The 24,974-nt window shown below is 38.3% G+C and overlaps 1 protein-coding gene across 1 annotated transcript in view; it reads right to left on the bottom strand.

Moving 5' to 3' along the window:
• Positions 1–24,974, bottom strand: part of si:dkey-192p21.6 (uncharacterized protein LOC565246 homolog) — a 355,495-nt gene that overhangs the window by 32,381 nt on the left and 298,140 nt on the right. Inside the window, 1 exon segment of the mRNA XM_063070659.1 lies at positions 2,736–2,811. Coding sequence (XP_062926729.1) covers positions 2,736–2,811 — 76 coding nt within the window.

Below are 24,974 nucleotides of genomic sequence, written 5' to 3' on the forward strand. Positions count from 1 at the left end.
AAAATTTATCATCTTTATTCAATCTGACCTACATGTGACTCCAGACCCACAACAATGTGGTTGATTCTCAAGTACCTTCTGAAACTAGTGACCTGTCCAGTTTAACCATAACTATTTATACACTGGATAACAACCTTTGAGATTTTTAATGAGAGGGCAGACATGACATCTGTTGAATGCTTCATCCAAAAGACGTCTCTATCAGCATTGCAGGATCCCTTCAGCACTGGTCTATCAGTCTAAATTACAGTACTGTTAAAAAGTCTTAAGCATACATATATAGCAAGGGCACCTAAGACTTTTGCACAGTACTGTAGTAATTTTATGGATTGCACTGTACTGCTGGCGCAAAAAAACCCCACATATTTCATGATATATGTGAGTGATGATAAACCTGATTCTGATATGGGTCACTATTGTGGACTGAGAGTGGGAAGGGTACAGGGAGAGGGGAATCATGGCTTGGAAGAGGGGAGGGAGGGGGAAGCACCAGAGGGACATTCTTCATTGATCAATAAGCCAATTGTTTGGAATCAAATGACCTTGTCTAACATCTCAGGGCTGGGTGTGTCTGCACTTGTGCCAGCCCCCATACTTGGCACTCCTCTGCCAACTGTCTCACACTCCTCCTGTGCTGCTCTACCCTCACCTTTCCCAGTATCCTTTGCTCCAGCCAGATTTACAAACTGGCTCTCCGCTCCGCATTGACAAATACAGTGCTATGCGAAAGTCTTAGGTACCCCAGCCATACATCTATGCCCAAGACTTTTGGACAGTACTGTAAATAATGTAAGACTTGAATACACGTCCACCTGACTCGGAGACAAGAGCACCATCCACTGAGGTACAGTAGACACAATGCATATGAAAACACTGGTGTCAGAACTTTGAGAAGAGGCTCCTCATCACTCAAAAGTATGGGATTTTGATCAGTCCCATTCTGACACTATACTGTGGTCAGGGTGGAAGGACCAAGAATTTGAGGAAGTAAGAATCTTTTGATTTTGAGGCAACCACTGTAACTGCATTGCTCTTCAAATTTGGAGGGGTTTTCATTTTGCATGTTGTATTTCTGGTTTCCCTCTTATTTGTTTCTCTTCACTCCATAAACATGCAGCTGTGTATTTTATTGCTCTGGGAGCCATAAGAACAATTAATGTCTATTCTCTGAAAATTACATAGTGGACCTGTGAGAATTTAAAGCATAGGCCTGGTATTGCAAACTCTAGTTGAGTCTTGGGCCCTGCTGTGTGAACACTGCGTGCTTTGATTTCAGGGGCCATAGTTCTCATATTATTCTTACTTTCTTATGACTTCTTTATTATGCCGCACTTAGAGAATTGTGTGAAATTCTGGGTGCCCATTCCAAGAAGGATGTAATGGCCATGGAAGGGGTACAGATGAGGTTTACAAGAACATTCCCTGAATTACCATGAGTTATAAGGAGAAGTTCAACAAACTTGGATTGTATCTCTTAGTATTGGAGGCTGAGGGGAGATCAGGTGGAAGTTTGTAAAGTTATAAGAGGCATAGACAATCAGCATATTTTCCCCAGGGTAGAAATGTCAAATAGCAGAAGGCAGAGCTTTAAGGCGAGAGTATGAAAGTTTAAAGGAGATGTGTGGGTCAATTTTATTTTTACACAGAAAGAGGTACATGGGGTATAGCTATGATACCAGTGTTTAAGAGGCTTTTCAATATCAATATGTAAGGAGTAGAGGGATATGAATAATGTGAGTGCAAGTGGCATTGGTTTAATTTGGCATTGTGTCAGGTACAGACTTTGTGGGTTGCAGAGCCTGTTTCTCTGCTGTACTATTCTTTGTTCTACAAAAGGAGGCCATTTTGGCTCATGAACTCTCTCCGATCCTCAATTAATTTTCTCTGTAACCTATTCTCTCCACATTCCCATCAATTTCCCTCAGACTCTACCATTCATCCATGCCAGGAGACAATCCTTTTTGATGTAGGAGAAAACAAATAACATCCAGGAGAGTCCCATGCAATCATGGGAATGATGTGCAGCCAGAGATCATGTGTGAAGTTGGGTCACTGGGGCTAGTGAGTCAATAGTTATGGGCCCGATCAGGGCCCAAGCTCAAGTCAGATTTGTGAACAATAAGAGGGCAAGGGTTTGCAACTGGTTAAGAAACCTGAGAGTGGTGGAGGTCAGGGTATGCATCAGTGGCCGTGCAAATAGCTGGGGTCTGGGGCCTCAGAGGGAATACAGTGTCTTGGGAAGAGGGGCCTAAGACTTCAAAGTATGAGATTTCAAATAGAAGAGACATTGCTGGAAATACTCAGTAGGTCAGGCTGCATCCATGTGGGAGAAACAATGTTTCAGGTCAGAGATAATTTGTCAGAACTGCAAAAGGAGATAAAAGAAGCTTGCTAAGCCTAGGGAGGGTGGGGAAAGAAAAAAAAAATAGATTGACGAAGGGAATAAACTGGAAACAAGGTCATCTAGTCAATGAGAAAATGGGAGCAGATAAAGTGAGAGGACTTCAACAGAGAAACATATAGTAGACAAAAGGAGGTAGGAGTGAAAAATATAGAGTGGGAAGACGTACCCAGCAGGTCAGGGTGGGAATGACCTCTCCTACCAAGGATAAAAAGAAGGAAAAATTAGAAGCTAATGTCACGGATGGATAACAAATGGAGACAGAGAATGCAGGATAATCTGACTTTACTGCCTATGAGAATCATTTATTTTGGACGCAGCCTGCTTTACTTACCAAAAACGGCCCAGATCAGAAACCGCTTGAGGGTGCTGAAATTGTTCGGCTGATATATAAGAATAATCTTTCCAGCCTATGAAAAGATTGGGGAAAAAACAAATCAGATATATCCAAAGGAATAACAGATTGGAAAATTTAGGAGGAAGAAAGGTTTTGAATATTAAAATGCCACCATTTCACCGCTGACAAATGGTTTTGGATTTGGATTTGGCATGTCTCCAAGTCCTGTGGCAGGGTTGTGGTCCTACAGTACAGAAGTAAGAATAATGCTCCACCCAGACCCAGACATCCATGGTCTCTTATGAAATTATGACTGGAACTCTCTTCATGTTCTCTGAATCTATTAATAAGTCAGTGAGACCTGTATGAAGAATTCTTTTAATCCAGGGTTCCCAAGCTGGGCTCCATGGACCTTTTGCTTCATGGTGTTGGTCCATAGTTTGGAACCCCTGTTTTAATGGAACCTGGAGAACAAGAAGTCATCTCTGGCCAAGTCTTATGTTGTTTTGGAGAAACACTGATGTTTTAGCTACGTATATTCAACTGTGATACATTCTCTTCAGTACTAAGACCCAGTCCAGCTGATGATAAACCATTAGGTGACAGGGGAATAGTATGTTCAATAATTCTCCTTTTGTAACCAAGACTCTAACTCTAATCTCCAACCTTGATATATTGGCAAAAACTGTTTCTGTGCAATGACTTAATTTTTGAAAGCAAAATTAATGTGGCTGTTCTAAGCTCTTAGTGATTAGTGGCAACAATTCCTTCAAGTTACATACAATTTAGCTACACCTTATCACACCCCGCCAGTGTAGTTTGTCTACAGTTGATCATTCATCATCATGGAGTCAATGTCATGGAATTCTGTATTTTAGACTATAGTGACAGGTTGGTTACTGCCTGTTACGCCACTGGTGTTTAGGGCAGCAATGAAGGTCTTCCATCTCTGTCCGTCCTTGGCCATATACTGTTGCACACAGATATAGAAGGATCTTTCACTGCTGTTTCCATAACAATTTTTTTGACCAGTCAATGTTGTTAGCCCTGAGCTGAACCTCCAAACCTGGAGGATTGGTGGACTGCTCTTAGTCTGGCCTCTTCCCTTTGACCTGTTTGGCATGGGTGACCCTACCAAGAGCCAAAGCATAAAGCCCTGACTCCAGCCAACATAGCTCTCTGGGTCATTGAGGCATGCAAGTCTCCAAATCCTATGGCAGGGTTGTGGTCCTCTTGGAGAAATGGGAGCAGTTTAAGGAAGACTAACGTATCTTCAGAGTAAGTCTCCACTCAGATCCAAAAGACCGCTTTTGAAAATTTAACCTGCTTATGAATACGACACTCTTTACCAGCTGAATCTGGTACCGATACAGGTACCGATCTAAATGTACTGTACTTAAATGCACGCAGCATTAGAAATAAAGTGGATGACCTTGCTGCACAGCTGCAGGTTAAAAGATATGACATTGTGGCCATCACCGAGTCATGGCTAAATGATGCATGTGATTGGGAGCTGAGTATCCAAGGGTACACAGTGTACAGGAAGGATGGGAAAGTAGATAAAGGGAGTGGTGTGGCCCTGATGGTAAGTAACGATATCAAATCAATAGGGAAAAGGGACATAGGATCAGAAGTGGTAGAATCCTTATGGGTAGAATTAAGAAATGGCAAGGGTAAAAAGACACTAATAGCAGTTATATACAGGCCTCCAAACAGCAGTCGGGATGTGGACTACAAGTTGCAGCTGGAAATAGAAAAAGCATGTCAGAAGGACAATGTCAAGATAATTATGGGGGATTTTAATATGAAAGTGGATTGGGAAAGTCAGGAAGGTAATGGATCTCAGGAGAGGGAGTTTGTAGAATGCCTACAGGATGGCTTTTTGGAGCAACTTGTCCAGAAGCCCACCAGGGGACCGGCTGTTTTGGATTGGGTGCTGTGTAACGAACCTGAGGCGATTAGGGAACTGGAGGTAAAGGAACCTCTTGGAAGTAGTGATCATAATATGATTGAGTTCAGTTTCAAATTTGAAAAGGAGAAGCTGGTATCAGGTGTATCGATATTTCAGTGGAACAGGGGAAATTACAGTGGTATGAGAGAGGAACTGGCCCAACTCAATTGGAAAAGTAAACTAAATGGAAGGACGGCAGAGCAGAATTGGATGAAATTCCTACAAGAAATAAGGAAAATGCAGGAAAAATATATTCCAAGAAAAAAGAAAATTATGAATGGAAAAATGGCACAAATGTGGCTAACGAGCGAGGTTAAGGCAAAAATAAAAGCAAAAGAAACGGCGTACAAGGAAGCAAAAATTAGTGGGAAAAATGAGGACTGGAAGACCTTTAAAAACTTACAGAAAGAAACTAAGAAAGTCATTAGGAAAGAAGAGATGAATTATGAAAGGAAGTTGGCAATTAACATAAAAAAGGATACTAAGAGTTTTTTTAAATATATGAAGAGTAAAAGAGTGACAAGGGTAGATATGGGACTGATTGAAAATGATGCTGGAGTAATTATAATGGATAACAAAGAGATGGCGGAGGAACTGAATGAGTATTTTGCATCAGTCTTCACAGTGGAAGACATGAGCAATATACCTGATAGCCAGAGGTATCAGGGAATAGAATTAGGTACAGTCAAGATAACTAGAGACGAAGTGCTTGGGAAGCTAAGTGGACTAAGAATAGATAAGTCTCCCGGCCCGGATGAGGTGCACCCAAGGGTTCTGAAGGAGGTGGCTTTGGAGATTGTGGAAGCATTGGAAATGATCTTCCAGGAATCAATAGACTCTGGCATGGTTCCGGAGGACTGGAAGGTCGCAAATGTAGTTCCGCTATTTAAGAAAGGAAGGAGGCAGCAAAAAGAAAATTACAGACCTATTAGTCTGACATCGGTGGTTGGAAAGGTATTGGAGTCAGTCCTCAAGGACGAGGTTATGAAATACCTCGAGGTGCATGACAAGATAGGCCGAAGCCAGCATGGTTTCATGAAGGGAAGATCCTGCCGTACCAACCTACTGGAATTTTTTGAGGTAATCTCGAATAAGATTGACAAGGGAGAGGCTGTGGATGTTGTGTATTTGGATTTTCAAAAGGCCTTGGATAAGGTGCCGCATATAGGGCTGCTTAATAAGATGAGAGCCCATGGAATTATAGGAAAGATATTGAAATAGGTGGAGCATTGGCTGATAGGCAGAAAGCAAAGGGTGGGAATAAAGGGATCCTATTCTGATTGGTTGCCGGTTACTAGTGGTGTTCCGCAGGGCTCGGTGTTGGGGCCGCTTCTTTTTACGATGTATATCGATGATTTGGATTAAGGATTAAATGGTTTTGTGGCCAAGTTTGCAGATGACACCAAGATAGGTGGAGGAGCAGGAAATGTTGAAGAAACGGAAAGGTTGCAGAGAGACTTAGTCAGTTTAGGACAGTGGGCAAAGAAATGGCAGATGAGATACAACGTTGACAAATGTACAGTTGTACATTTCGGAAGAAGAAATAATCTGGCAGATTATTATTTAGATGGGGAGAAAATTCAAAAATCAGAAGTGCAAAGGGACTTGGGGGTCCTCGTGCAGGATACCCTAAAGGTTAACCACCAAGTTGGATTGACGGTAAGGAAAGCGAATGCTATGTTGGCATTCATTTCAAGAGGAATAGTGTATAAGAGTAAGGAGGTGTTGATGAGGCTCTATGGGGCATTAGTGAGACCTCATTTGGAATACTGTGTGCAGTTTTGGGCCCCCTATCTTAGAAAGGATCTACTGATATTGGAGAGAGTTCAGAGAAGATTTACGAGGATGATTCCTGGAATGCAGGGGCTAACATATAAGGAGCGTCTGTCGACTCTTGGACTGTATTCATTAGAGTATAGAAGAATGAGAGGGGATCTCATAGAAACGTTTCAAATGTTGAAAGGGTTGGACAGAGTAGATGTGGAAAGGTTGTTTCCCTTAGTGGGTGAGTCCAGGACAAGAGGCCATAATCTTAGAATTAGAGGGTACCCAGTTAAAACAGAGATGAGGAGAAATTTTTTTAGCCAGAGAGTTGTGGATTTGTGGAATTCGTTGCCACATATGGCTGTGGAGGCCCGATCATTGAGGGTGTTTAAGGAGGAGATTGACAGGTATCTAATTAGTCAGGGTATCAAGGGATATGGGGAAAAAGCCGGAAATTGGAACTAGATAGGTGAATAGTTTAGCTCATGGGGGAGCTGTGGAGCAGACTCGATGGGCCAAATGGCCTACTTCTGCTCCTTTGTCTTGTGATCTTGTGATCTTGTGAATCTATTGGTAAGTCAGTGAGACCTGCATGAAGAATTATTTTAGTAGAACCTGGAGAGCTAGAATTCTTCTCTGGTAAATTCAAGTCTAATTCTAATCCTTGACCTTGAATAGGCCAGAGGAGAGCTCTTGCTCTGTAGGTTCTATGCAAGCCCCACCACCATCAACTTCCTCTTATCATCACCCTGCTCTCCCTCCATCCCTATCTCCACCAACCAACTCATGCCTCGAGGTAATTGCTCTCAGTAGCCCCTCCTTCCAATCTGTCTAGTCAATCCACCTATGGCATTAGCTGGGCATATGACACTCAAGGTTAACTACCCAAATGCAGTTTAAGTGAAGGGATTTTGTTAATCCCTGTAAAAATGAGTAAAGATTCACTGGGAAGAATTACAAAACTGAGAGTAGGAAACTGAATGAATGAGAAGAGGTGATGTACATCTAGTTTACAATCTCCCTATCAATCCAACTATCGCATTCAAAATCACATTGCTCCTTTAATATGATCCTCAGTTATAATTTTATGGGGTGTTTCTTTGTCTAGCTCCGGGCTGAGTGCCAATGTATTCCATGTCATTGGCGTGTGCAGACGTTCACACTACAGGATTAATGATTGTGACGTCAATACGGGAAGCTTATTGAGAAATAATTAGCAGTTGATTAACAAGAGAATCCATGGCTGAATATAATGAACTCTTAATTGCTTATCCAACTTTAGTTTAACACTCCAGGAGATGTTGGATTGGGGTACTAATGCTCATTTACTTTCTCTTTTAGTGACTTTTATAATCATACTGTAAGCTTTTGGAAGGGGGAATTTTATTCATTCTTTTGTGTCCAATTAATGTGCTCAGCTATGTGGTCTCTGTCTGATAGTGAGCAAAGAGTAAGCTCCTATTTCAATACTTCTTCAGAATATGCCGATAAATGACAACCATTGTTTTGTAGGAAAATGCATCGGCCACTTTGCATACTGTAACCCCTACCAACACTCCTCTCCTCCCCATTAAACATCTAATGAACAAAATGAACTGTTAATTTATTTTTTGCATGGTCTTGGCTGAGGTGAAAATGTCACCCAAGATACTCAAATCCATTGGCTCTTCCTTATATAATAACCAAGAGATCTTCACTAACAAAAGAGATTCTGCAGATGCTAGAAATCTTGAGCAATACACTCAAAGTGCTGGAGACACTCAGTAAATCAAGCAGCGTCCATGTACAATAAATGGGATCTTTGTTTTACAACTTATCTGCAACTACAAATAGCATTCCTTCTTCCTTTATTCCCCACTCTTACCTTTCACTTCTTCTCAGCTTCCTATCACTTCACCCTGGGTCCCCTCTATTCTCTTTCTCCTATGGTCCTCTCCTGTCCTATCACATTATTTCTTCTCCAGCCCTTGACTTTTCCCACCCACCTGGCTTCACTTATCACCTTCCTTCTTGCCTCTTTCCGCTTACCCCACCTTTTTATTCTGGCATCTTCCCCTTTCCTTCTCAGACCTAAAGAACTGGCTCAGCCTGAAACGTCGACTGTTATTCCTTTCCACAGAAGCTGCTTGACCTGCTGAGTTCCTCCCACATTTTGTGTGTGTTGATTAACAAGGAATCTCTCTTTCAATGCTAGTTTCTGTTTACAACAGGACTTTATCATAGAGTTAAAACTATAATCTTCTGCCACTAATGTTTGAGTAGGTATTCGTTTGTAAGTAAAATCAAAGAAGAATGCAGTATTGTAAATGAAAAGGTAACAAATCAAGATTTGAAATAAAAATAGAGAATGCTGTAGACACTCAGCAGGTCATGCAATAAGGAAAGCAATAAGGCTGTGGAATAAGGAAGTGGCAAGATTTCGGTTCAATTACTCTTTTTGAGAGGTTACACTATTTTTAGTTTTTATTGCCAACTCTTGACATGTTTACATTGCTTTTCAGACAGAAGCATTTCTATCAAAAGTATGAAATTCAATTTTGTGCAATCTACTTAATGGTAATGCTCCTACATGCACCAAGCAACCTATCTTTTGCTGGAAGTTTACCTTTACTGGATCATTGTGGTGCACTGATTTCCCACAATAGCACTTTATGTCCTGCCAGTATGCAGTTGTTTAATCATAAGCTGCCAAACTCCACAAATAAAATACTTCTGTACCTATGTCTATGAATTAAAGACTTCAGTATAAAGAATCACTCATCATTTCTGAGATAAAGATCAATAATGATACTGCAAAAGGGAACCTCTTAAAAATTAAAGACTTCATGTCTTTAAAAATATAAGAATCTTCAAGGCAGAGTTTTGTTTACACTGTGCAAGTCAAATGGATGTATTAGTACAATGCCCACAATAGATCTATTCTGGTTATTCATCACTTTACCATTCGTCAAACCTGAGCTTGAATCTGAAAGAAATGAACTCAGTAGATAAGAACTGGACCCATTGTTAATGCAACTCAGGAGCGTGGGCTCACTTAGATGTGCAACAACATGACAATAATGTAAGGTTGTACAAGGTCTAACTTTGTACAAGTACCCCTTTAGCATCACTCCTACTAAACCATCCAACATTGTCCATGCTATAACCTTCCTTGATACTTGTGTTTCCACAATTTATGTCTGCCATGTTAATCACTCCAATATTGGTGAACATGCTTTAATACCAAGATGCTAAATTATGGAATTCTTTTTTTAAAAAAAACTTCTTTCCCATTCTCTCTCACCTCTTAAAATTGCCTTTCCGGACATTTTTTATTCAGGTGTTTAGTTACAGTATCTGACCCACTAATGCCAAAAACAATTAAATTTTTGAATACAGTCTGCTGTGCAGACGTTGGGATGCTTTGTTATGAGAAAAGGAATGAGATAGGATATAAATTGTTCATATTATTGGTTGGGACATTATTGGAGCAATATTTCTCCTGCCATTAATGTTCTGTTGATTACCAAGGAGATGTTGGCACAAAGCGTAATTCCACAAAATGTGAAGAGGAGTAGATTTTCAATATTAGTTATGAAAGTTGATTCTTGAGTTATCAGAAAATATACTTTAAAAATAAGAAATATAATAATTATTTGTTAGAATTTTAGCCTTTACTGTCCATGCATCATATTACACTGAAAGAAAATGGTATCATGATTCCTCAACATATATGAAGATTATAGCTTGATTTTAGGCAGCTACTGTATTTTTGAATAAGTTACCAGATATGCTACCTGCTATATGTCCGTGCTTACCCATATGGACATTAGCTTGCAGGATTATCTCTAACTATCTGAGAAGCATTGATAAGACTAAAAAACCATAAGACATAGGAGCAAAATTAGGGCATCCAGCCCATCAAGTCTGCTTTGTTATTCAATCATTGCTGATTTATTATCCCTGTCAAACCCATTCAATTGCCCTCTCCCAGCAACCTTTGACATTGACACCTTTAATAATCAAGTACCTATGAACCTCTGCTTTAAATACACCTAATTGCTTGGCCTCCACAATGAATTGTTCTAAAGGAATGCCCTTGTATCCTGAAGCTGTGTCATCTGGTCCTAGACTCACTCACCGTTGGAAACGTCCTCTCCAAGTCTTTCCTGCTATACCACCTTGCTATCACCTTACCTGGCATATCCGATATTCATTAAAACCAGCAATAATTGTAGACTCTTTACCCAGGCTCCACTGCTGAGATAGACTGCTGGGTTAGTCAGCAAAAGCACACTGCAGCTCAAGTGTTCAGTTTAGTTGTTGAGTCAATGGCTGCTGAACTGACTCCAAGCTCCTATTGCGAGATGTTAGAGTCATTTTTCTCACAATTTATGTTTTCTTAAGACATCAAAGGAATCAACATTTAATAAAGATATTGGTCTATAAGATGCACATTGAGCAGGGTCTTTATCCTTCTTTAGTATTAAAGAAATTGATGCTCTATTAAAAGATTCCGGAAGTTTTTTCTAAGTTATTAGCAAATAGACTAGAAAAAGTACTTCCTTCTATTATTTCGGAAGACCAAACGGGTTTTATTAAAGGTCGTTACTCTTTTTATAATATTCGTACATTGTTAAATATCGTTTATACTCCCTCACAAAATGTTCCTGAGTGTGTTATTTCTTTAGATGCCGAGAAAGCTTTTGATAGAGTAGAATGGCCTTATTTATTTAAGGTGCTTGAAATGTTTAATTTTAGCTTGAAATTTATATCCTGGATTAAACTGTTATATCACTCCCCTGTAGCCTCGGTTCGTACTAACTCCTTAAACTCACCTTTTTTTCCTCTCTTTCGTGGTACTCGACAAGGCTGTCCTCTTAGTCCCCTATTATTTGATATTGCATTAGAACCTCTTGCAATTGCTATTCGAGAATCTTCAAATATTACTGGGATAACTCGGGGATTAAAGTCCCATAAATTATCACTCTATGCTGATGATTTACTTTTATATATTTCTAATCCTGAGAGATCCATTCCTGCTGTTTTAGAGTTATTAGCACAATTTGGTCTTTTCTCAGGTTATAAATTAAATCTTAGTAAGAGTGAACTTTTTCCGATTAATAAACATCTTCCCTTATATTATAAATTTCCATTTAAATTGATTAATAATTACTTTTCATATCTTGGGATTAAAATTACTTGTAAACATAAAGATTTATTTAAGACTAACTTTTTACCATTAATAGACCATATTACTCAACTTTCATCTAAATGGTTTCCCTTATATTTAACTTTGATTGGTCGTATTAATGCAGTTAAGATGTTTTTTTTGCCAAAATTTTTATATGTGTTTCAGGCATTACCAATTTTCGTTCCTAAATCTTTTTTTGATAAAGTTGACTCTAAAATTTCTTCATTTATTTGGCAGAATAAGAATCCGAGACTGGGTAAAATACATTTACAGAAAGCTAAGAGAGATGGAGGTTTAGCATTACCTAACTTTAGATTTTATTATTGGGCTATTAATATTCGACATATGAAATTTTGGTTACTTGACCGGGACATACTATCTATTCCTAAATGGGTAGCATTGGAATTACAATCTGTTCAGGGTTATACACTTGGTTCTATTTTAGGTTCCTCTCTTCCTTTTGATTCGAAACGCCTTAAGCAGGTCTCTAACCCGATAGTTAAATATGCTTTGCGCATTTGGTTTCAATTCAGAAAATTTTTTGATCTTAATCAATTCGGGTTAGCGATTCCTATTTTAGGCAACATATTTTTTCCTCCCTCTTTTACGGATCGCGCTTTTCAAACTTGGAAGACTAAGGGTATTTTACGGTTTTTGGATTTATTTTTAGATGGTTCCCTTATGTCTTTTGAACAATTATCTAATAAATATAACTTATCAAGAATACATTTTTTTAGATATTTACAAGTTAGAAATTTCCTAAGTACTATACTTTCTTCCTTTCCAATGCTTCCTCCTATATATATTTTAGATTCGATAATTAACCTTAATCCATGTCAGAAAGGTGCATCGGCTATGATTTATAATATTATTATGAAACTTAGGAAAGCTCCATTTGATAAGATTAGGGTAGATTGGGAACAGGAATTGGGGCTTACCATTTCTGTGGATGATTGGGGGCAGATTTTACAATTAGTTAATACTTCCTCTATTTGTGCTAAACATTCCCTAATTCAATTTAAAGTGGTTCATAGAGCACATATGTCCAAAGATAAGTTAGCGCGTTTTTACTCGCATATTAATCCTTTCTGTGATAGATGTTCGGGGCAGATAGCCTCTTTAACTCATATGTTTTGGTCTTGCCCTACTTTGGAAACTTTTTGGAGAGATATTTTCAATATTATTTCTAAGGTATTAAATATAGATATCTCTCCTCACCCTATTACTGCTATCTTTGGACTACCTAAAATTTCTAGTAATCTTTCCCCTTCAGCCCGTAGAATGATTGCATTTCTTACTTTAATGGCGAAAAGATGTATTTTACAACATTGGAAAGAGCTTAATGCTCCAACTACCTTTTTTTGGTTTTCTCAGACGATTTTATGTTTGAATCTGGAGAAAATTAGAAGTAACCTTTATGATTCTTCATTTAAATTTGAACAGATTTGGGGACCTTTTATTCGATATTTTCATTTAATGTAATATTTACCCTTCTTGTTTTTTTTTCACTGTTTTAATGGAGGTCGGGATTGAGGACGTGATTTTAAGTTTAACTCTGTTTGGTTTCAAGTTAGCCCATTGCTTTGCTTTGCTTTTAGGTAGTTGCACGGTGGGTTTTTTTTTGGGGGGTTTTTTTTTCTTTTTTTTTTCCATTGATATATATAAAATCTAGTATACTATTATGTTATCTTGGTTTCTTATGCTTAAATTACATTGTTTGTAGTATTTTCTTTTTGGTATTGTTATCTTTTGGAATTTTATTGTACTTTAACATTGTATTAATGTTTATATGGCTTACCTTTTTTGTATACTTACTCAATAAAAAGATTTAAAAAGAAAAGACATCAAAGGAAACCATTTGGTCCATCAGGTCTATTACAACTATCACTATATTCCCATCAGTCCCATTCTGCTACTTATTACCACCATTGAAAGTACCTAGAGGAGGCATTACCTCAAGAAAGCAACATCTATCATTGGAGATCTCCACCAACCAGATCATGCCATCTTCCCACGGTTGTCATTGGGCAGGAGGTACAGAAGCCTGAAATTCAACACCATCGGGTTCAAGAACTACTTCCCTTCAACTATTCATTTCAAAGTTCAAAGTAAATTTATTTTCAAAGTACATATGTGTCACCTTATACAGCCCTGAGATTCATTTCCTTGTGGCATTCATATGTGCAAGGTTATACTCAACAATAAGGACAAACAATCAATGAAAAAAGCAATAAATACCGAGAATATGAAATGAGGAATCCTTGAAAGTAGTTGTGGGAACGGTTCCTGAACCTGGTGGTGTGAGTCCAGAGGCTCCTGTACTTCATTCCTGACGGCAGCAATGAGAAGACAGCATGACTTGAATGGTGGAGGCCCTTGATGGAAGCAGCTTTGCTGTGACAGCTCTCCATGTAGATGTGCTCGATGGTGAGGAGGGCTCAACCCGTGATGGACTGGTCCATGTACACTCATTTTTGTTGGCTTTTCCACACAAAGGCATTGGTGTTTCCATACCAAGCTGTGATGCAACTGGTCATTATACTTTCCACCACACACCTAGAGAAGTTTGTCGAAGTTTTAGACCTCTACAAACTTCTAAGAAAGTAGAGGCACTGCTGCACTTTCTTCATAACGGCACTTATGTGCTGGACAAGGACAGATCTTCTGAAATGATAACACCGAGGAATTTAAAGTCGCTGACCCTCGCCACCTCTGATCCTCTGATCAGGACTGAACCATGGACCTCCAGTTTCCTCTTCCTGAAGTCAATTATGAGTTCCTTGATCTAGCTGATATTGTGTTGAGAGGTTGTTGTTGTGGCACTGCTCAGCCAGGTTTTCGAAATCCCTCCTTTATGCTGATTCGTTACCATGTTTGATTCAGTCACACAGCCTTATGTTATGGTGCACTTGTGTTATGGATAATATGGAGGAGATCTTGTTGCCAATCCAGACGGACTGGTGTATGCAAGTGAGGAAATCCAGTCCAGTTGTACAGGGAGGTATTGAGACCTATGTGCTGAAGCTTATTAATTAGTTTTGATGTGATGATAGTACTCAATCCTAAACTGTAGTCAATGAAAAGCATCCTGATATATGCATCTTTGCTGTCCAGGTATTCCAGCATTGAGTGAAGAGCTTATGAAATGGCATCTACTTTTGACCTGTTGTGATGGTAAATAAATTTCTTGAGCCAATCTGTGCAACCCCAATCACTATCTCAGTATAGCATCACTATGACCACAATGACTACTTTCCTGTGTTCTAATTCTGTTTACTTGAAAAAAATGTGTATAGTTTATGTTTACTTTATGTCTTTCTTGTGAACACTTCTTATCTTATGCTATGTGTCTGTGATGCTGCTGCCAGTAAGTTTTGCATTGTGCCTGTGCATACGTGTACTTCTGCCATATGACAATAAACTCAACTTTGGCTTTGGTGCCCAAGCTCCATACAAACAGAATCTGAAGTCAGGATTGAGCTAGGCTGCTGGAGCTGTTGAAACAACAACACTACCTACTACAGCACTTCACCACCCAGTGACCTGGCTTAGCTCCCTCTTGATCCAATTTACTATTCCCAAACATAAAAGGAGAAAGTTACCATTCCCATTTTAAGACTAACTAGTTCTCTCAACTACCATACTTACATCAAAGAAAAGAACTGAACACCCGAGCTCTCAACCAAACGAAACTGAACAAACTACCAAGCTCTCGTAATTATTCTATTTGAACACTCTGCAATATGAGTTCCATCATGCGCTCACCAGAGCAGGGTTTATATTTGTGCTAAAGTGAAGACCATAAGATATAGGAACCGAATTTAGGCCATTCAGCCCATTGAGTCTGCTCCAACATTCAACCATGGCTGATTTATTATCCCTCTCATCCCCATTCTCCTGCCTTCTCTGTGCAACCTTTGATACCCTCACTAATTAAGAACATATCAACCTTCACTTTAAATACACCCAATGACTTGGCCTCCACATCTGCCTGTGGCAATGAATTCCACAGATTCAGCACTCTCTGGCTAAAGCGATTCCTCCTCACCTCTATTCTAAAGGGACGTCCTTCTATTCTGAGACTGTGCACCCTGGTCCAAGACTCTTCCACTATAGGTGAAGTGACCCAGTAAATCAGGCGTCCCTCCCCCGCGCCCCCCGTTCGAAAATGGAATTCTTCATGAAACAAATGGTGAAATGAGAAACGATGTGAGTATAATATGGAAGCTTTACCCATTAGTTTTCCCATTCATTCCCTTCAAGCTTTTGGCAATGCAGCTTGTTGATGGCCTTGGAGTGAAAGCTTGGCAGGCTAAAATGCCTTTTCTGAACTTGAACAATGATTTCCCCTGTGGAGTTACATCAGGATCAAGATCATCCATAGCCTTCAACCGGAGTGAGATTACACTTCTGGGTTTAAATAAGGTAAAACAGGCATGTAAGTCTACTTCCATGCAAAATATTCTGACATTAAAAGTTCTGTAGACAGTGGATGTACTGAATGACTGAACCATTGTGCAATGATTGAAGATCAAGGTTTGTAAAATTCTTTCAACAGTATCACCACAGGGACAGTACATGAAAAATAATTCCTTGACTAAAAAACACTGTGGGATATCTCTCAAGAATGTGGAAGTTGCCATATTCCTTTTTACAAATACAATATATTATGTCTATGTTTTGACATTAAAGAAATTATTGAGACTAGCAAGTAGACATTGACTCTGACCAATGCCTAATAAAATCCAATAAAATAATCTAAAGGACATATATTGCCAAGAGTAATCCATCAGATTTTCCTGGTAAAATTGTTCACATTTGTTTTGCTTGGAACTTTTAAAACCATTAAGATAAAAATCTTCTTTTCATCATACTTCTTAGCTTTAATCAATGAAAACATTTCCAAATTAAACCCAATTAAGTCATCTACAGGCAAAGAAAAGCAACAAGGACCTCATGAATAATGTATCTAAGCATAGCAAGAATTTAATAAGGTGCATTATTTTCAAACATAGAGTTCATGGGTTCAATTACATAAATTAATCCTAAAAGTTATTAAACCCCAGTGTGCAACAGATTTTAAATATTGTCCAAAAAGATGCCATAACAACAGTGATTGAATACAGGTGGGCTCTTTCAGTTTTTCTTTATTCCCCCAAAGTTTCCCTCCAAGATATCACAGAAGTGTTATTCTGTCTATGAAAGATCATAACATAATTCAAAACAAGTAGGTGGAATAATTCACTCATTTTATCAGTGTGAATATATGCATGGATGGTATCTGTGTCACCAGGGTTTGGATATAAGGATGTGAGTCAAAGCCCCACTTCAGTAACTTAGTGGAAAATGTGGGTTGCCACTACAATACAAGGGGAGCATAGTATTATCATAAATGTCATGCTTAGCACAAGATATTTTACCATTATATATTGTGGACCAAAGAAATATTATTTATTTTATTTATTTAAAGATACATCACAGTAACAGGCCCTTCTGGCCCAACAAGCCTACGCCACCCAATTACACCCACATGACCAATTAACCTACTAACCTTTACACCTTTGGAATGTGGGAGGAAATCAGAGCACCCAGAGGAACCACACATGGTAACAGAGAGAACATTCAAACTCCTTACAGGCAGCAGCAGAAATGAACTTGGTTTGCTGGTGCTGTAATAGTGTTGCGCTAACTTTCCACCCATATTAAAGATCTGCTGTTTTCTTTTAATGCTCAACATTGGCTGCTTAATTAATCTCACTTTAAAGTATTGCCCATACATTTCAATACTATGTGACGTAATGTTAGCACAGAATTACAGAATGGATGTCGAAAGGGGCAGTGAGTACATTGTCCTTGAGCAAGCTGCGAAATTGGTCCCATCCCCTCATCTTTCCCCAGAGTTCCTGTCAAAAGAGTCACCGCTCAATTCTTCACTGAAGTAAATTTTGTTTGACTGTATTATTGGTCATAAACTTAAATAATTTAAAACCTGTCTGATTAATAAGTGTCTTCAAATTAAATTGTATTTGTTTTTGGATGCTAAGTGCAAAAGTCCCAAAACTTGCATTACAGTTTCACATATTATTTCACATCTATGGTGTGAAGGCTCCTGATTAGTTTGTTTGAGGTATCCACTGCTGACTGAAAATACAAGGGTTGCCTTTGATCTGAGCGAAGTGCAATAGAAAATTAATATTCCTAATGAATGTCATAGTGTTGAATATTTATTAATGTGAGTGAAAGGTGGATTGACAGGTCATGCTCTTCACCGTGACGAAAGTGCATTTTCTAAACCTGTGTGTTCCAGTTAGTGCTGGTGAATGTGAGAGCAGCACATGGTCACCAGCTGTTGGTAAGGCCAGACCTGATCATCAATCACAGAACATTTCACCACCAACTATCAAAATTTCCAATGCAAGTCACAACAGCATGAACAGCATTTGTTTCATTAAGCTCTTTTATAACAAGGTGCTGATTGACAAATTTCAGCTTTCTAATAGGATGGCTACTTCAGAGAATGTCCCTGCTAACAGCTCCAGAGCTCAGCTGCTCTGCTATTTGAATGCATTAAAAGTTGTTGATGGAAGAATTGTTTTAAAACTCTGGATGCATCAGACAACATAATATAAGAAAATAAAGTTACAAATCTATGTTGCATTTTTCACTTGCATGGAGTTTTTGGGTGTGGGAAGCATTAATATGTTAGTCTTACTAACAGCATAAATCATGCAGGAAAGCAGGTTTTGATTTGTAAAAGTGAGATAAACGGTGTATTATCTGGCTAACTGCTCTGTCTGATTCCTGCTCATATGGTTAGAGAAGATGGATCCTATAGAACTACATACTATGTATTTACATATATCTATTTATTAGAGGACACTAGAGATCCCACAACAAAGTACACGCCATTCACAGCTTACAAGTGCTCAACTATATACAGCCCATACATTTGGTGAGCATTTGGGAAACTGATGGGAAGGACTTGCTGGCTTTCCTCGCAACCTTGAACTACTTTCTTTATTTCTCATCGATATTCCAATTTACATTGCTTCCTTAACCAGCACCAGAATAGCAGCTCAAATTATTTGCTTGTGATATCTTACTTGGAATGCTTACAATTATAATCAAAAAATTCCAAGTGAGTCATTACACAGAAGCACTTAGAATATGTGAAGAGTAAGAATTTCAGGTTGTGTACTATACACATTCTCTGCTACTAAATTGAACCATTTGAATATTTTTGAAAGTTTCTATTTACTCTTCCTTGGCAATGGATGATTCAATTGTCACCCTGACAGCAGAGATACTTTTCCATAATTATCCTCACCCATTCATCATTCCGTCTGCAATTATGTGATTGAATATTATCAAATACAGATGAATCAAGCTATGATTTAATGCATTGTATGGTGTTATTTCACCTCTTCAGGATTTTCTCCTGATCAACGACAATTTTAGTAACCATTTCGATGGATAATAAAGATACATTTAATTGAATGTGTTCCCAATTATTAACAACCTGTAACAAAAGTGCTAGAGGTTCAGTATCAGCTTATCAGAAGGTAATTTTATTATGTTATTATTCACGTTATTGATTTTATGAGGAACTAAATTAAGATGCAATAACTTTCAAATAAAAATTAAAATTAAAAATATTAAAGTAAGAAACTTAAACATCTTCAAGAATCCTATTTTTGTTTAAGTTACTATCTTGTAGTTATTGGGTACCAAGGGCAGCCGGTTGATAGAGTGTGGAGATGACCGGATTCCACTGTTAGCTAGCTTTGTGACCATGCTGCTGTAAGTGATCACTATGACTGATTCTAGTTTTACATGACAATTTATAACTTTTACTCACACCATTTGCTGGATAAATGATCTTGTTTTTACTGGGAGAAGTTGTGTACTTTGTTTCTCTGTTGTTTATCCAACTGGTAATTAACTTTGCATTGTCATTTACCACCCATCTCCTCTTCATATGCTGATGATATACTCTGATATTTATTATTCCTCTTTAAAAATACAATGTAATTGTGCTAGTGTATAATTTAATCATAACTATTTAAATAATAAAAAGTGCTAAGATCTCAATTTCTGTGCTGAACTTTCCAGCAGGAATCATTTGATTTAGCTTAAGCAACTGACAGTGATCACTCAGAAAAATTCACAAGTCATTTATCATAATTAATTACTTTGAAGTCTTGCTTTCCTGCAGCTACTCAGACAACTACTTGTCCCTCCAGCAGGAGTGAGGAAAGGTGGGTGACCACTTAGCCTGGTCGGGTGTTAATAGTTAAATGTTGGCCACAGTACATCAAGAACTCCCATCTCAGAACAAAGTTATGGGATCATCAGTGTGGAGAGCATGGGATTTTGGTTTTAGACAGTTACAACAGTGCAGCATGCCATTAAAGCCAACAGTGAAAGCATCAAAATGGTTAACAGCTGTGAGGGATTTGAACTCAGATCCCTCCAATAATTTAATAGCAATGATCCAAACGTGAATTCCATCACATCAAACTATTCAAACATCGCGAAGCATTTCAAATGACCCTGAGTGACAGTGATGCCTATCATGTAGGTAAGCACTCTATGTGCAGTTAGATGCAAAATAAAGCCTCCTGTGTAACAGCTAAAATGCCTGATTTCCATCTATGGTAAGACAATTTGAAAAGCCTGTAAACAGGGAACTGAAGTCTAACAGCTTAATACTTTCAAGTGTTCTAACTCTGGTAGGTGAAAGCTGAAATAGTTTACCCTTTATCTGAGCTGAGATATGAGTGAAGAAATTTTGTACTATCCAAAACTACAAATATCCTAATACACTAAAAACCTACTAAAGCCTCCAGACTGTTGGAAAAATGCAGTTTCACTTGTTCCATAAGTGGAATCACTGACTCGCTGACAATCAACACTGGCGCATCTCAAGGATGCTTGTTTAGCCCACTGCTATGCTCTCTATTCATCCACGATTTTATGTCTAGGCACAGCTCAAACATGATCTATAAATCTGCCGATGACCCAGCTATCGTTGGCGGAATTTCAGATGGTGAGGAGGGGGCGTACAGGAGTAAGATAGATCAGCTGGTTGAGTGGTGTTGCAGCAGCAACCCTGCATTCAACGTAAGACCAAGGAACTGATTGTGGACTTCAGAAAGGGGAAGTTGAGGGAACACACACCAGTCCTCATCGAGGGGTCAGCAGTGGAAAGGTGGGCAGTTTCAAGTTCCTGGACGTCAACATCGCTGAGGATCTATCCTGGGCCCAACATATTGATGCAGAAAAGCAGGCATGACAGCAGCTCTACTTCATTAGGAGTTTGAGGAGATTTGGTATGTCACCAAAGACACTTGCAAATTTCTATAGATATACCGTGGACATTGTTCTAGCTGGTTGCATTACCATCTGGTATGGTGGGGGGACACTGAACAAGATTGGAAAAGGCTGCAGAGTTGTAAACTCAGCCAGCTCCATCATGGGCTCTAGCCTCCCCAACATTCAGGACACCTTCAAAAGGCAATGCCTCAAAAAGGCAGTATCCATCATTAAGGACCCCCATCACCCATGATATGCCCTCTTCTCATTGCTACCATCAAGGAGGAGATACAGGAGCCTGAAGACACACACTCAAATGTTCCAGGGACAGATTCTTCCTCTTTGTCATCAGATTTCTGAATGGATAATGAGGCCATGAACATTACCTCAGTAGTTTTCTGCTCTTTTGCACTACTCATTTAATTTAGTGTTTTATATATACAATATCTACTTCTAATTGTAATTTATAGTTTTTATTACTATGTATTGCAATGTACTGCTGTCACAAAACAACACGTTTTGCAACGTATGGCAGAGATATTAAACCTGATTCTAATAAATGTAAACCACAGTTTCTGACTAGAAAAGCCAAAATAAAAACCCTTTCATCCGAATAGCTGTAACATTTTGCGATTGTTATGGATCTTCACATCCTTTAAGTGGCAATAGTTTCTTGATCTTTTTCACATGAAACCTCTGAATTGCCTGTTTTTCACCACTTTTAGGTCGACAAAATCCAAAAAAGAAATGTCAATACTTCATGTTGGTGCTCAGCAATTGGGAGCAATTAAATTCTCACAAAGTCCTCAAAAGGGTGGGAGAAGTCATATGCAGAGCATAAGGACTGACGTGGAAGGACTGGCTTATTTCTGACATGTAAAAGCATATAATAGTATGCTTTCACCCACATGGTAATAACTCAAGGCTAACTGCACAGGTTGCTGTTCGGATAGCCAGAGTAACATCTACAGCACAGAGACAGACCAAGATGGATGAGCTGGTCATTCACCTCATTGTATATAGAATGTAGACTGTCTGCATTATAAGGTTGCATAAATTGTGTGAACACTTTGAGATGTTTGGAAATGATAAGATGGTATATAAATGAAAACATTATCATTCTTTGCTGTTGGCATTTTAGTTGTAAGAGATAAATGGTTCCCTGGTTTTCAAACATTCAAGCACAAAATGTACACACAAATGATAACCTTGAATTCTCTTGTAAGATTCTCTGTTATTTCCTTTATAATGCTTGGAGCACAAATCCTCCAATTCAAAGTGCTGGAACCGTTCCGAAATGGTCCATCTCCCATAGGTAAATAAATTCTTTTTCTTCTTGTGACAGCTGATTGAAAGCCTTTTAGTCAATACAATGTATCTGTCTCCTTAAATTGTTTTGTGGAATTCTCTCTTGCATGCTTCTCTCCATATTCTGGATGATGTATGGGGAATTCTCAATCAGAGCTCGTGACATCAGAAGGCAGCTGGACCCAATTGGGAGTTTTGTGTAGACAGCGTAGCTGCTAATGCAAGTGGAGTGGAAATACAATACATTCCCTGGAAAAATTTCCTTTGCCTTTTCACACAGCTGTGTAGACTTCAAGGTAACCAGTACGAAATTTGGTCAGTATAATTAAATGAAGTATCTGTGGTTGGCTGCCAATTTATTCTCAAAAGTTAAGTATTTCTATTTTACTCGTTTTAAAACTAAACTGGCTTTTCAACTTCTTAAGCACGTTTGGTTCTTGCACACGGGAGAAGGAGATTTCTATTGCAGGAATTATTTGTGATTCTTGGCAAAACAAAAATAAGCATGCTGTGCAGATCAGAAAACCCACAGGAAACTTAAGGCATAAACAGAATTGTGACATTTTAACACAACAAAATTAGCTGACAAAACTAGTCACCAATTTCCAGCAGCAGAATGAACTCTGCCATTTAAGGGCTGTGTGTAATGTCTGTTCTGATGTGTTCTACGTGCACTGGAAAAGCTAACCTTTAAAATCCTTATCTTTAGAGTTGTGTACATGTGCCTGTAAAGAGTTTGTTTCTCTGAAGTTTTACCAAAAAAAAACAGCTACCTAAGATAAAGTAGCTCTTGAACCAGAGTGGATAACTTCACTCACCCCAACACTGTGCTTCTCCCGCACTCCAAGAACTCCCTTTCAAAAACTCAACAACTCATGTTCTTAATATTCATTATTTACTTATTTATGTTATAACTTAGCTTTTTTTCTTTTTTTTTGTTTTTTGCACAAATTGTTGTCTTTTGCACATTGGTTGTCCAATTTTGGTGTGTAGAGTTTTTTATTTATTCTATTGTATTTCTTCGTATTACTGTGAATACCCACAAGAAAATGAATCTCAGGGTAGTATACCATGACATATATGTACTTTCTAATAAATTTACTTTGAACTTTGAATTGTGGATTTTTAAGGAAATTGAAGGAAGCTGTTAAATAGCCATTAACAAATATTGCTCTGTATAATAAATTTCATAATATAATTGTAAGTGAGAAGTACTTGGGTGTAATAAAGTACCATATAAATATGTGCCTTTCATGAATAATACACTACAGAGTTCTTGCTACCTGTGGAATTGATTTAAATTCTATCTTTAAGTGATTTTTCACTACAATTCCTTGGTGTTCTTTTGTCATTATAGCCTACAAACTCATGGGCTTATGGTAAGAATAATTTTGTGCTCAGAATATCCTTACAGAGGGATCAATAAGTTTCTACAAGCAGTACAAGACCCATCAGTGTTTTAAAACAGAATTTAAAAGTATTTTATGTGAATTTATATTAGATTAGTTTACTTTATTGTCTTATACACCAGGATGAAATGATATTCTTTGTTTGCATTAATCTACATGGAAATATGTGTGTTTATAACTACATATCATTTTTCTCAAACTTCATAAGGTTCATTTGTCCAGACATTCATTCCCCACCGGTGACACTAAGTATGCCATTTTATTATCTCATTGTATTATATTATTAGGGACGGCACGGTAGCGTTGTGGTTGGCACAATGCTTTAAGTACCAGCAACCCAGGTTCAATACTTGCCTAGTACCTGTAAGTAGTTTGTACATTCTCCCTGTGATCATGTGGGTTTCCTCCCACAGTCCAAAGACGTACCGGTTGGTAGGTTGATTGGTCATTGTCCATGGTTAAATTGGTTAAATTGTCCCGAGAGTAGGCTTGGATTAAGTTGGGGGTTGCTGGGAGGCTCAGCTAGAAGGGCTGGAAGGGCCTATACCACATTGTATCTTATTAAGTTATTAAATAAAAAGATTTTATAGTTCCAAAAGTCATTCCATTGATGTTAGCAGCATGAATGTAGAGCTGCATTGTTACGGCTATAGGGTTTGCTTTACGCAAATTACTGGGTGAATTTCGAAGGAAATGCAAACTACATTGAAATACAAAGGCTGTTCTTATGTTAAAAAATATAGTAGCCATTGTACAACTCAACAAGATCCCACAAAAGGCAATAAACTGATTAATCAATTGATATGTTTTACTTAATTTTGTTTGCAGAATTATACAGAGGACACCTGTAGGGTCTTATAACCCTTCTTTATAGTGCCAAAGGATCTGCACTTGGCCCAGAAAGGTGACTCTCTATCACCAAGGCTATTAGCTGAGCCAAACTTACAAGACGTATTTTAAAAAAAGAGCTGAAACTAAGTTGGTGAAAAATAAACCCAGGGGAATAAAAAAGTTGATTAGAGAAGGCCTGGATGTGTAAACATACGGACTCCATAGTGACAGATCCAAAGTCAGTTGAGAATTTATAAGGGTAATATCCATTTACTTGAGATATGATCATCTTAAGGAAATTGAAGGAGGAGAAATTCAATCGCAGTTGCAAACAACAAATGCACAATACAGCAGAGGCTATTTACTTTAATCAAATGTTGCAGTTGTCCCTGACTTGCTGATTTCTAAAGACTCCAGCAAGAGGTGGAATTTCAAACACTGACCTGACTAGAAAGTGAAAGAAAACACCTCTGCCTAAAAGTGTT

This window comes from Mobula hypostoma, chromosome 18, assembly GCF_963921235.1.
Source record: "Mobula hypostoma chromosome 18, sMobHyp1.1, whole genome shotgun sequence".
NCBI classification, from domain to species: domain Eukaryota; kingdom Metazoa; phylum Chordata; class Chondrichthyes; order Myliobatiformes; family Myliobatidae; genus Mobula; species Mobula hypostoma.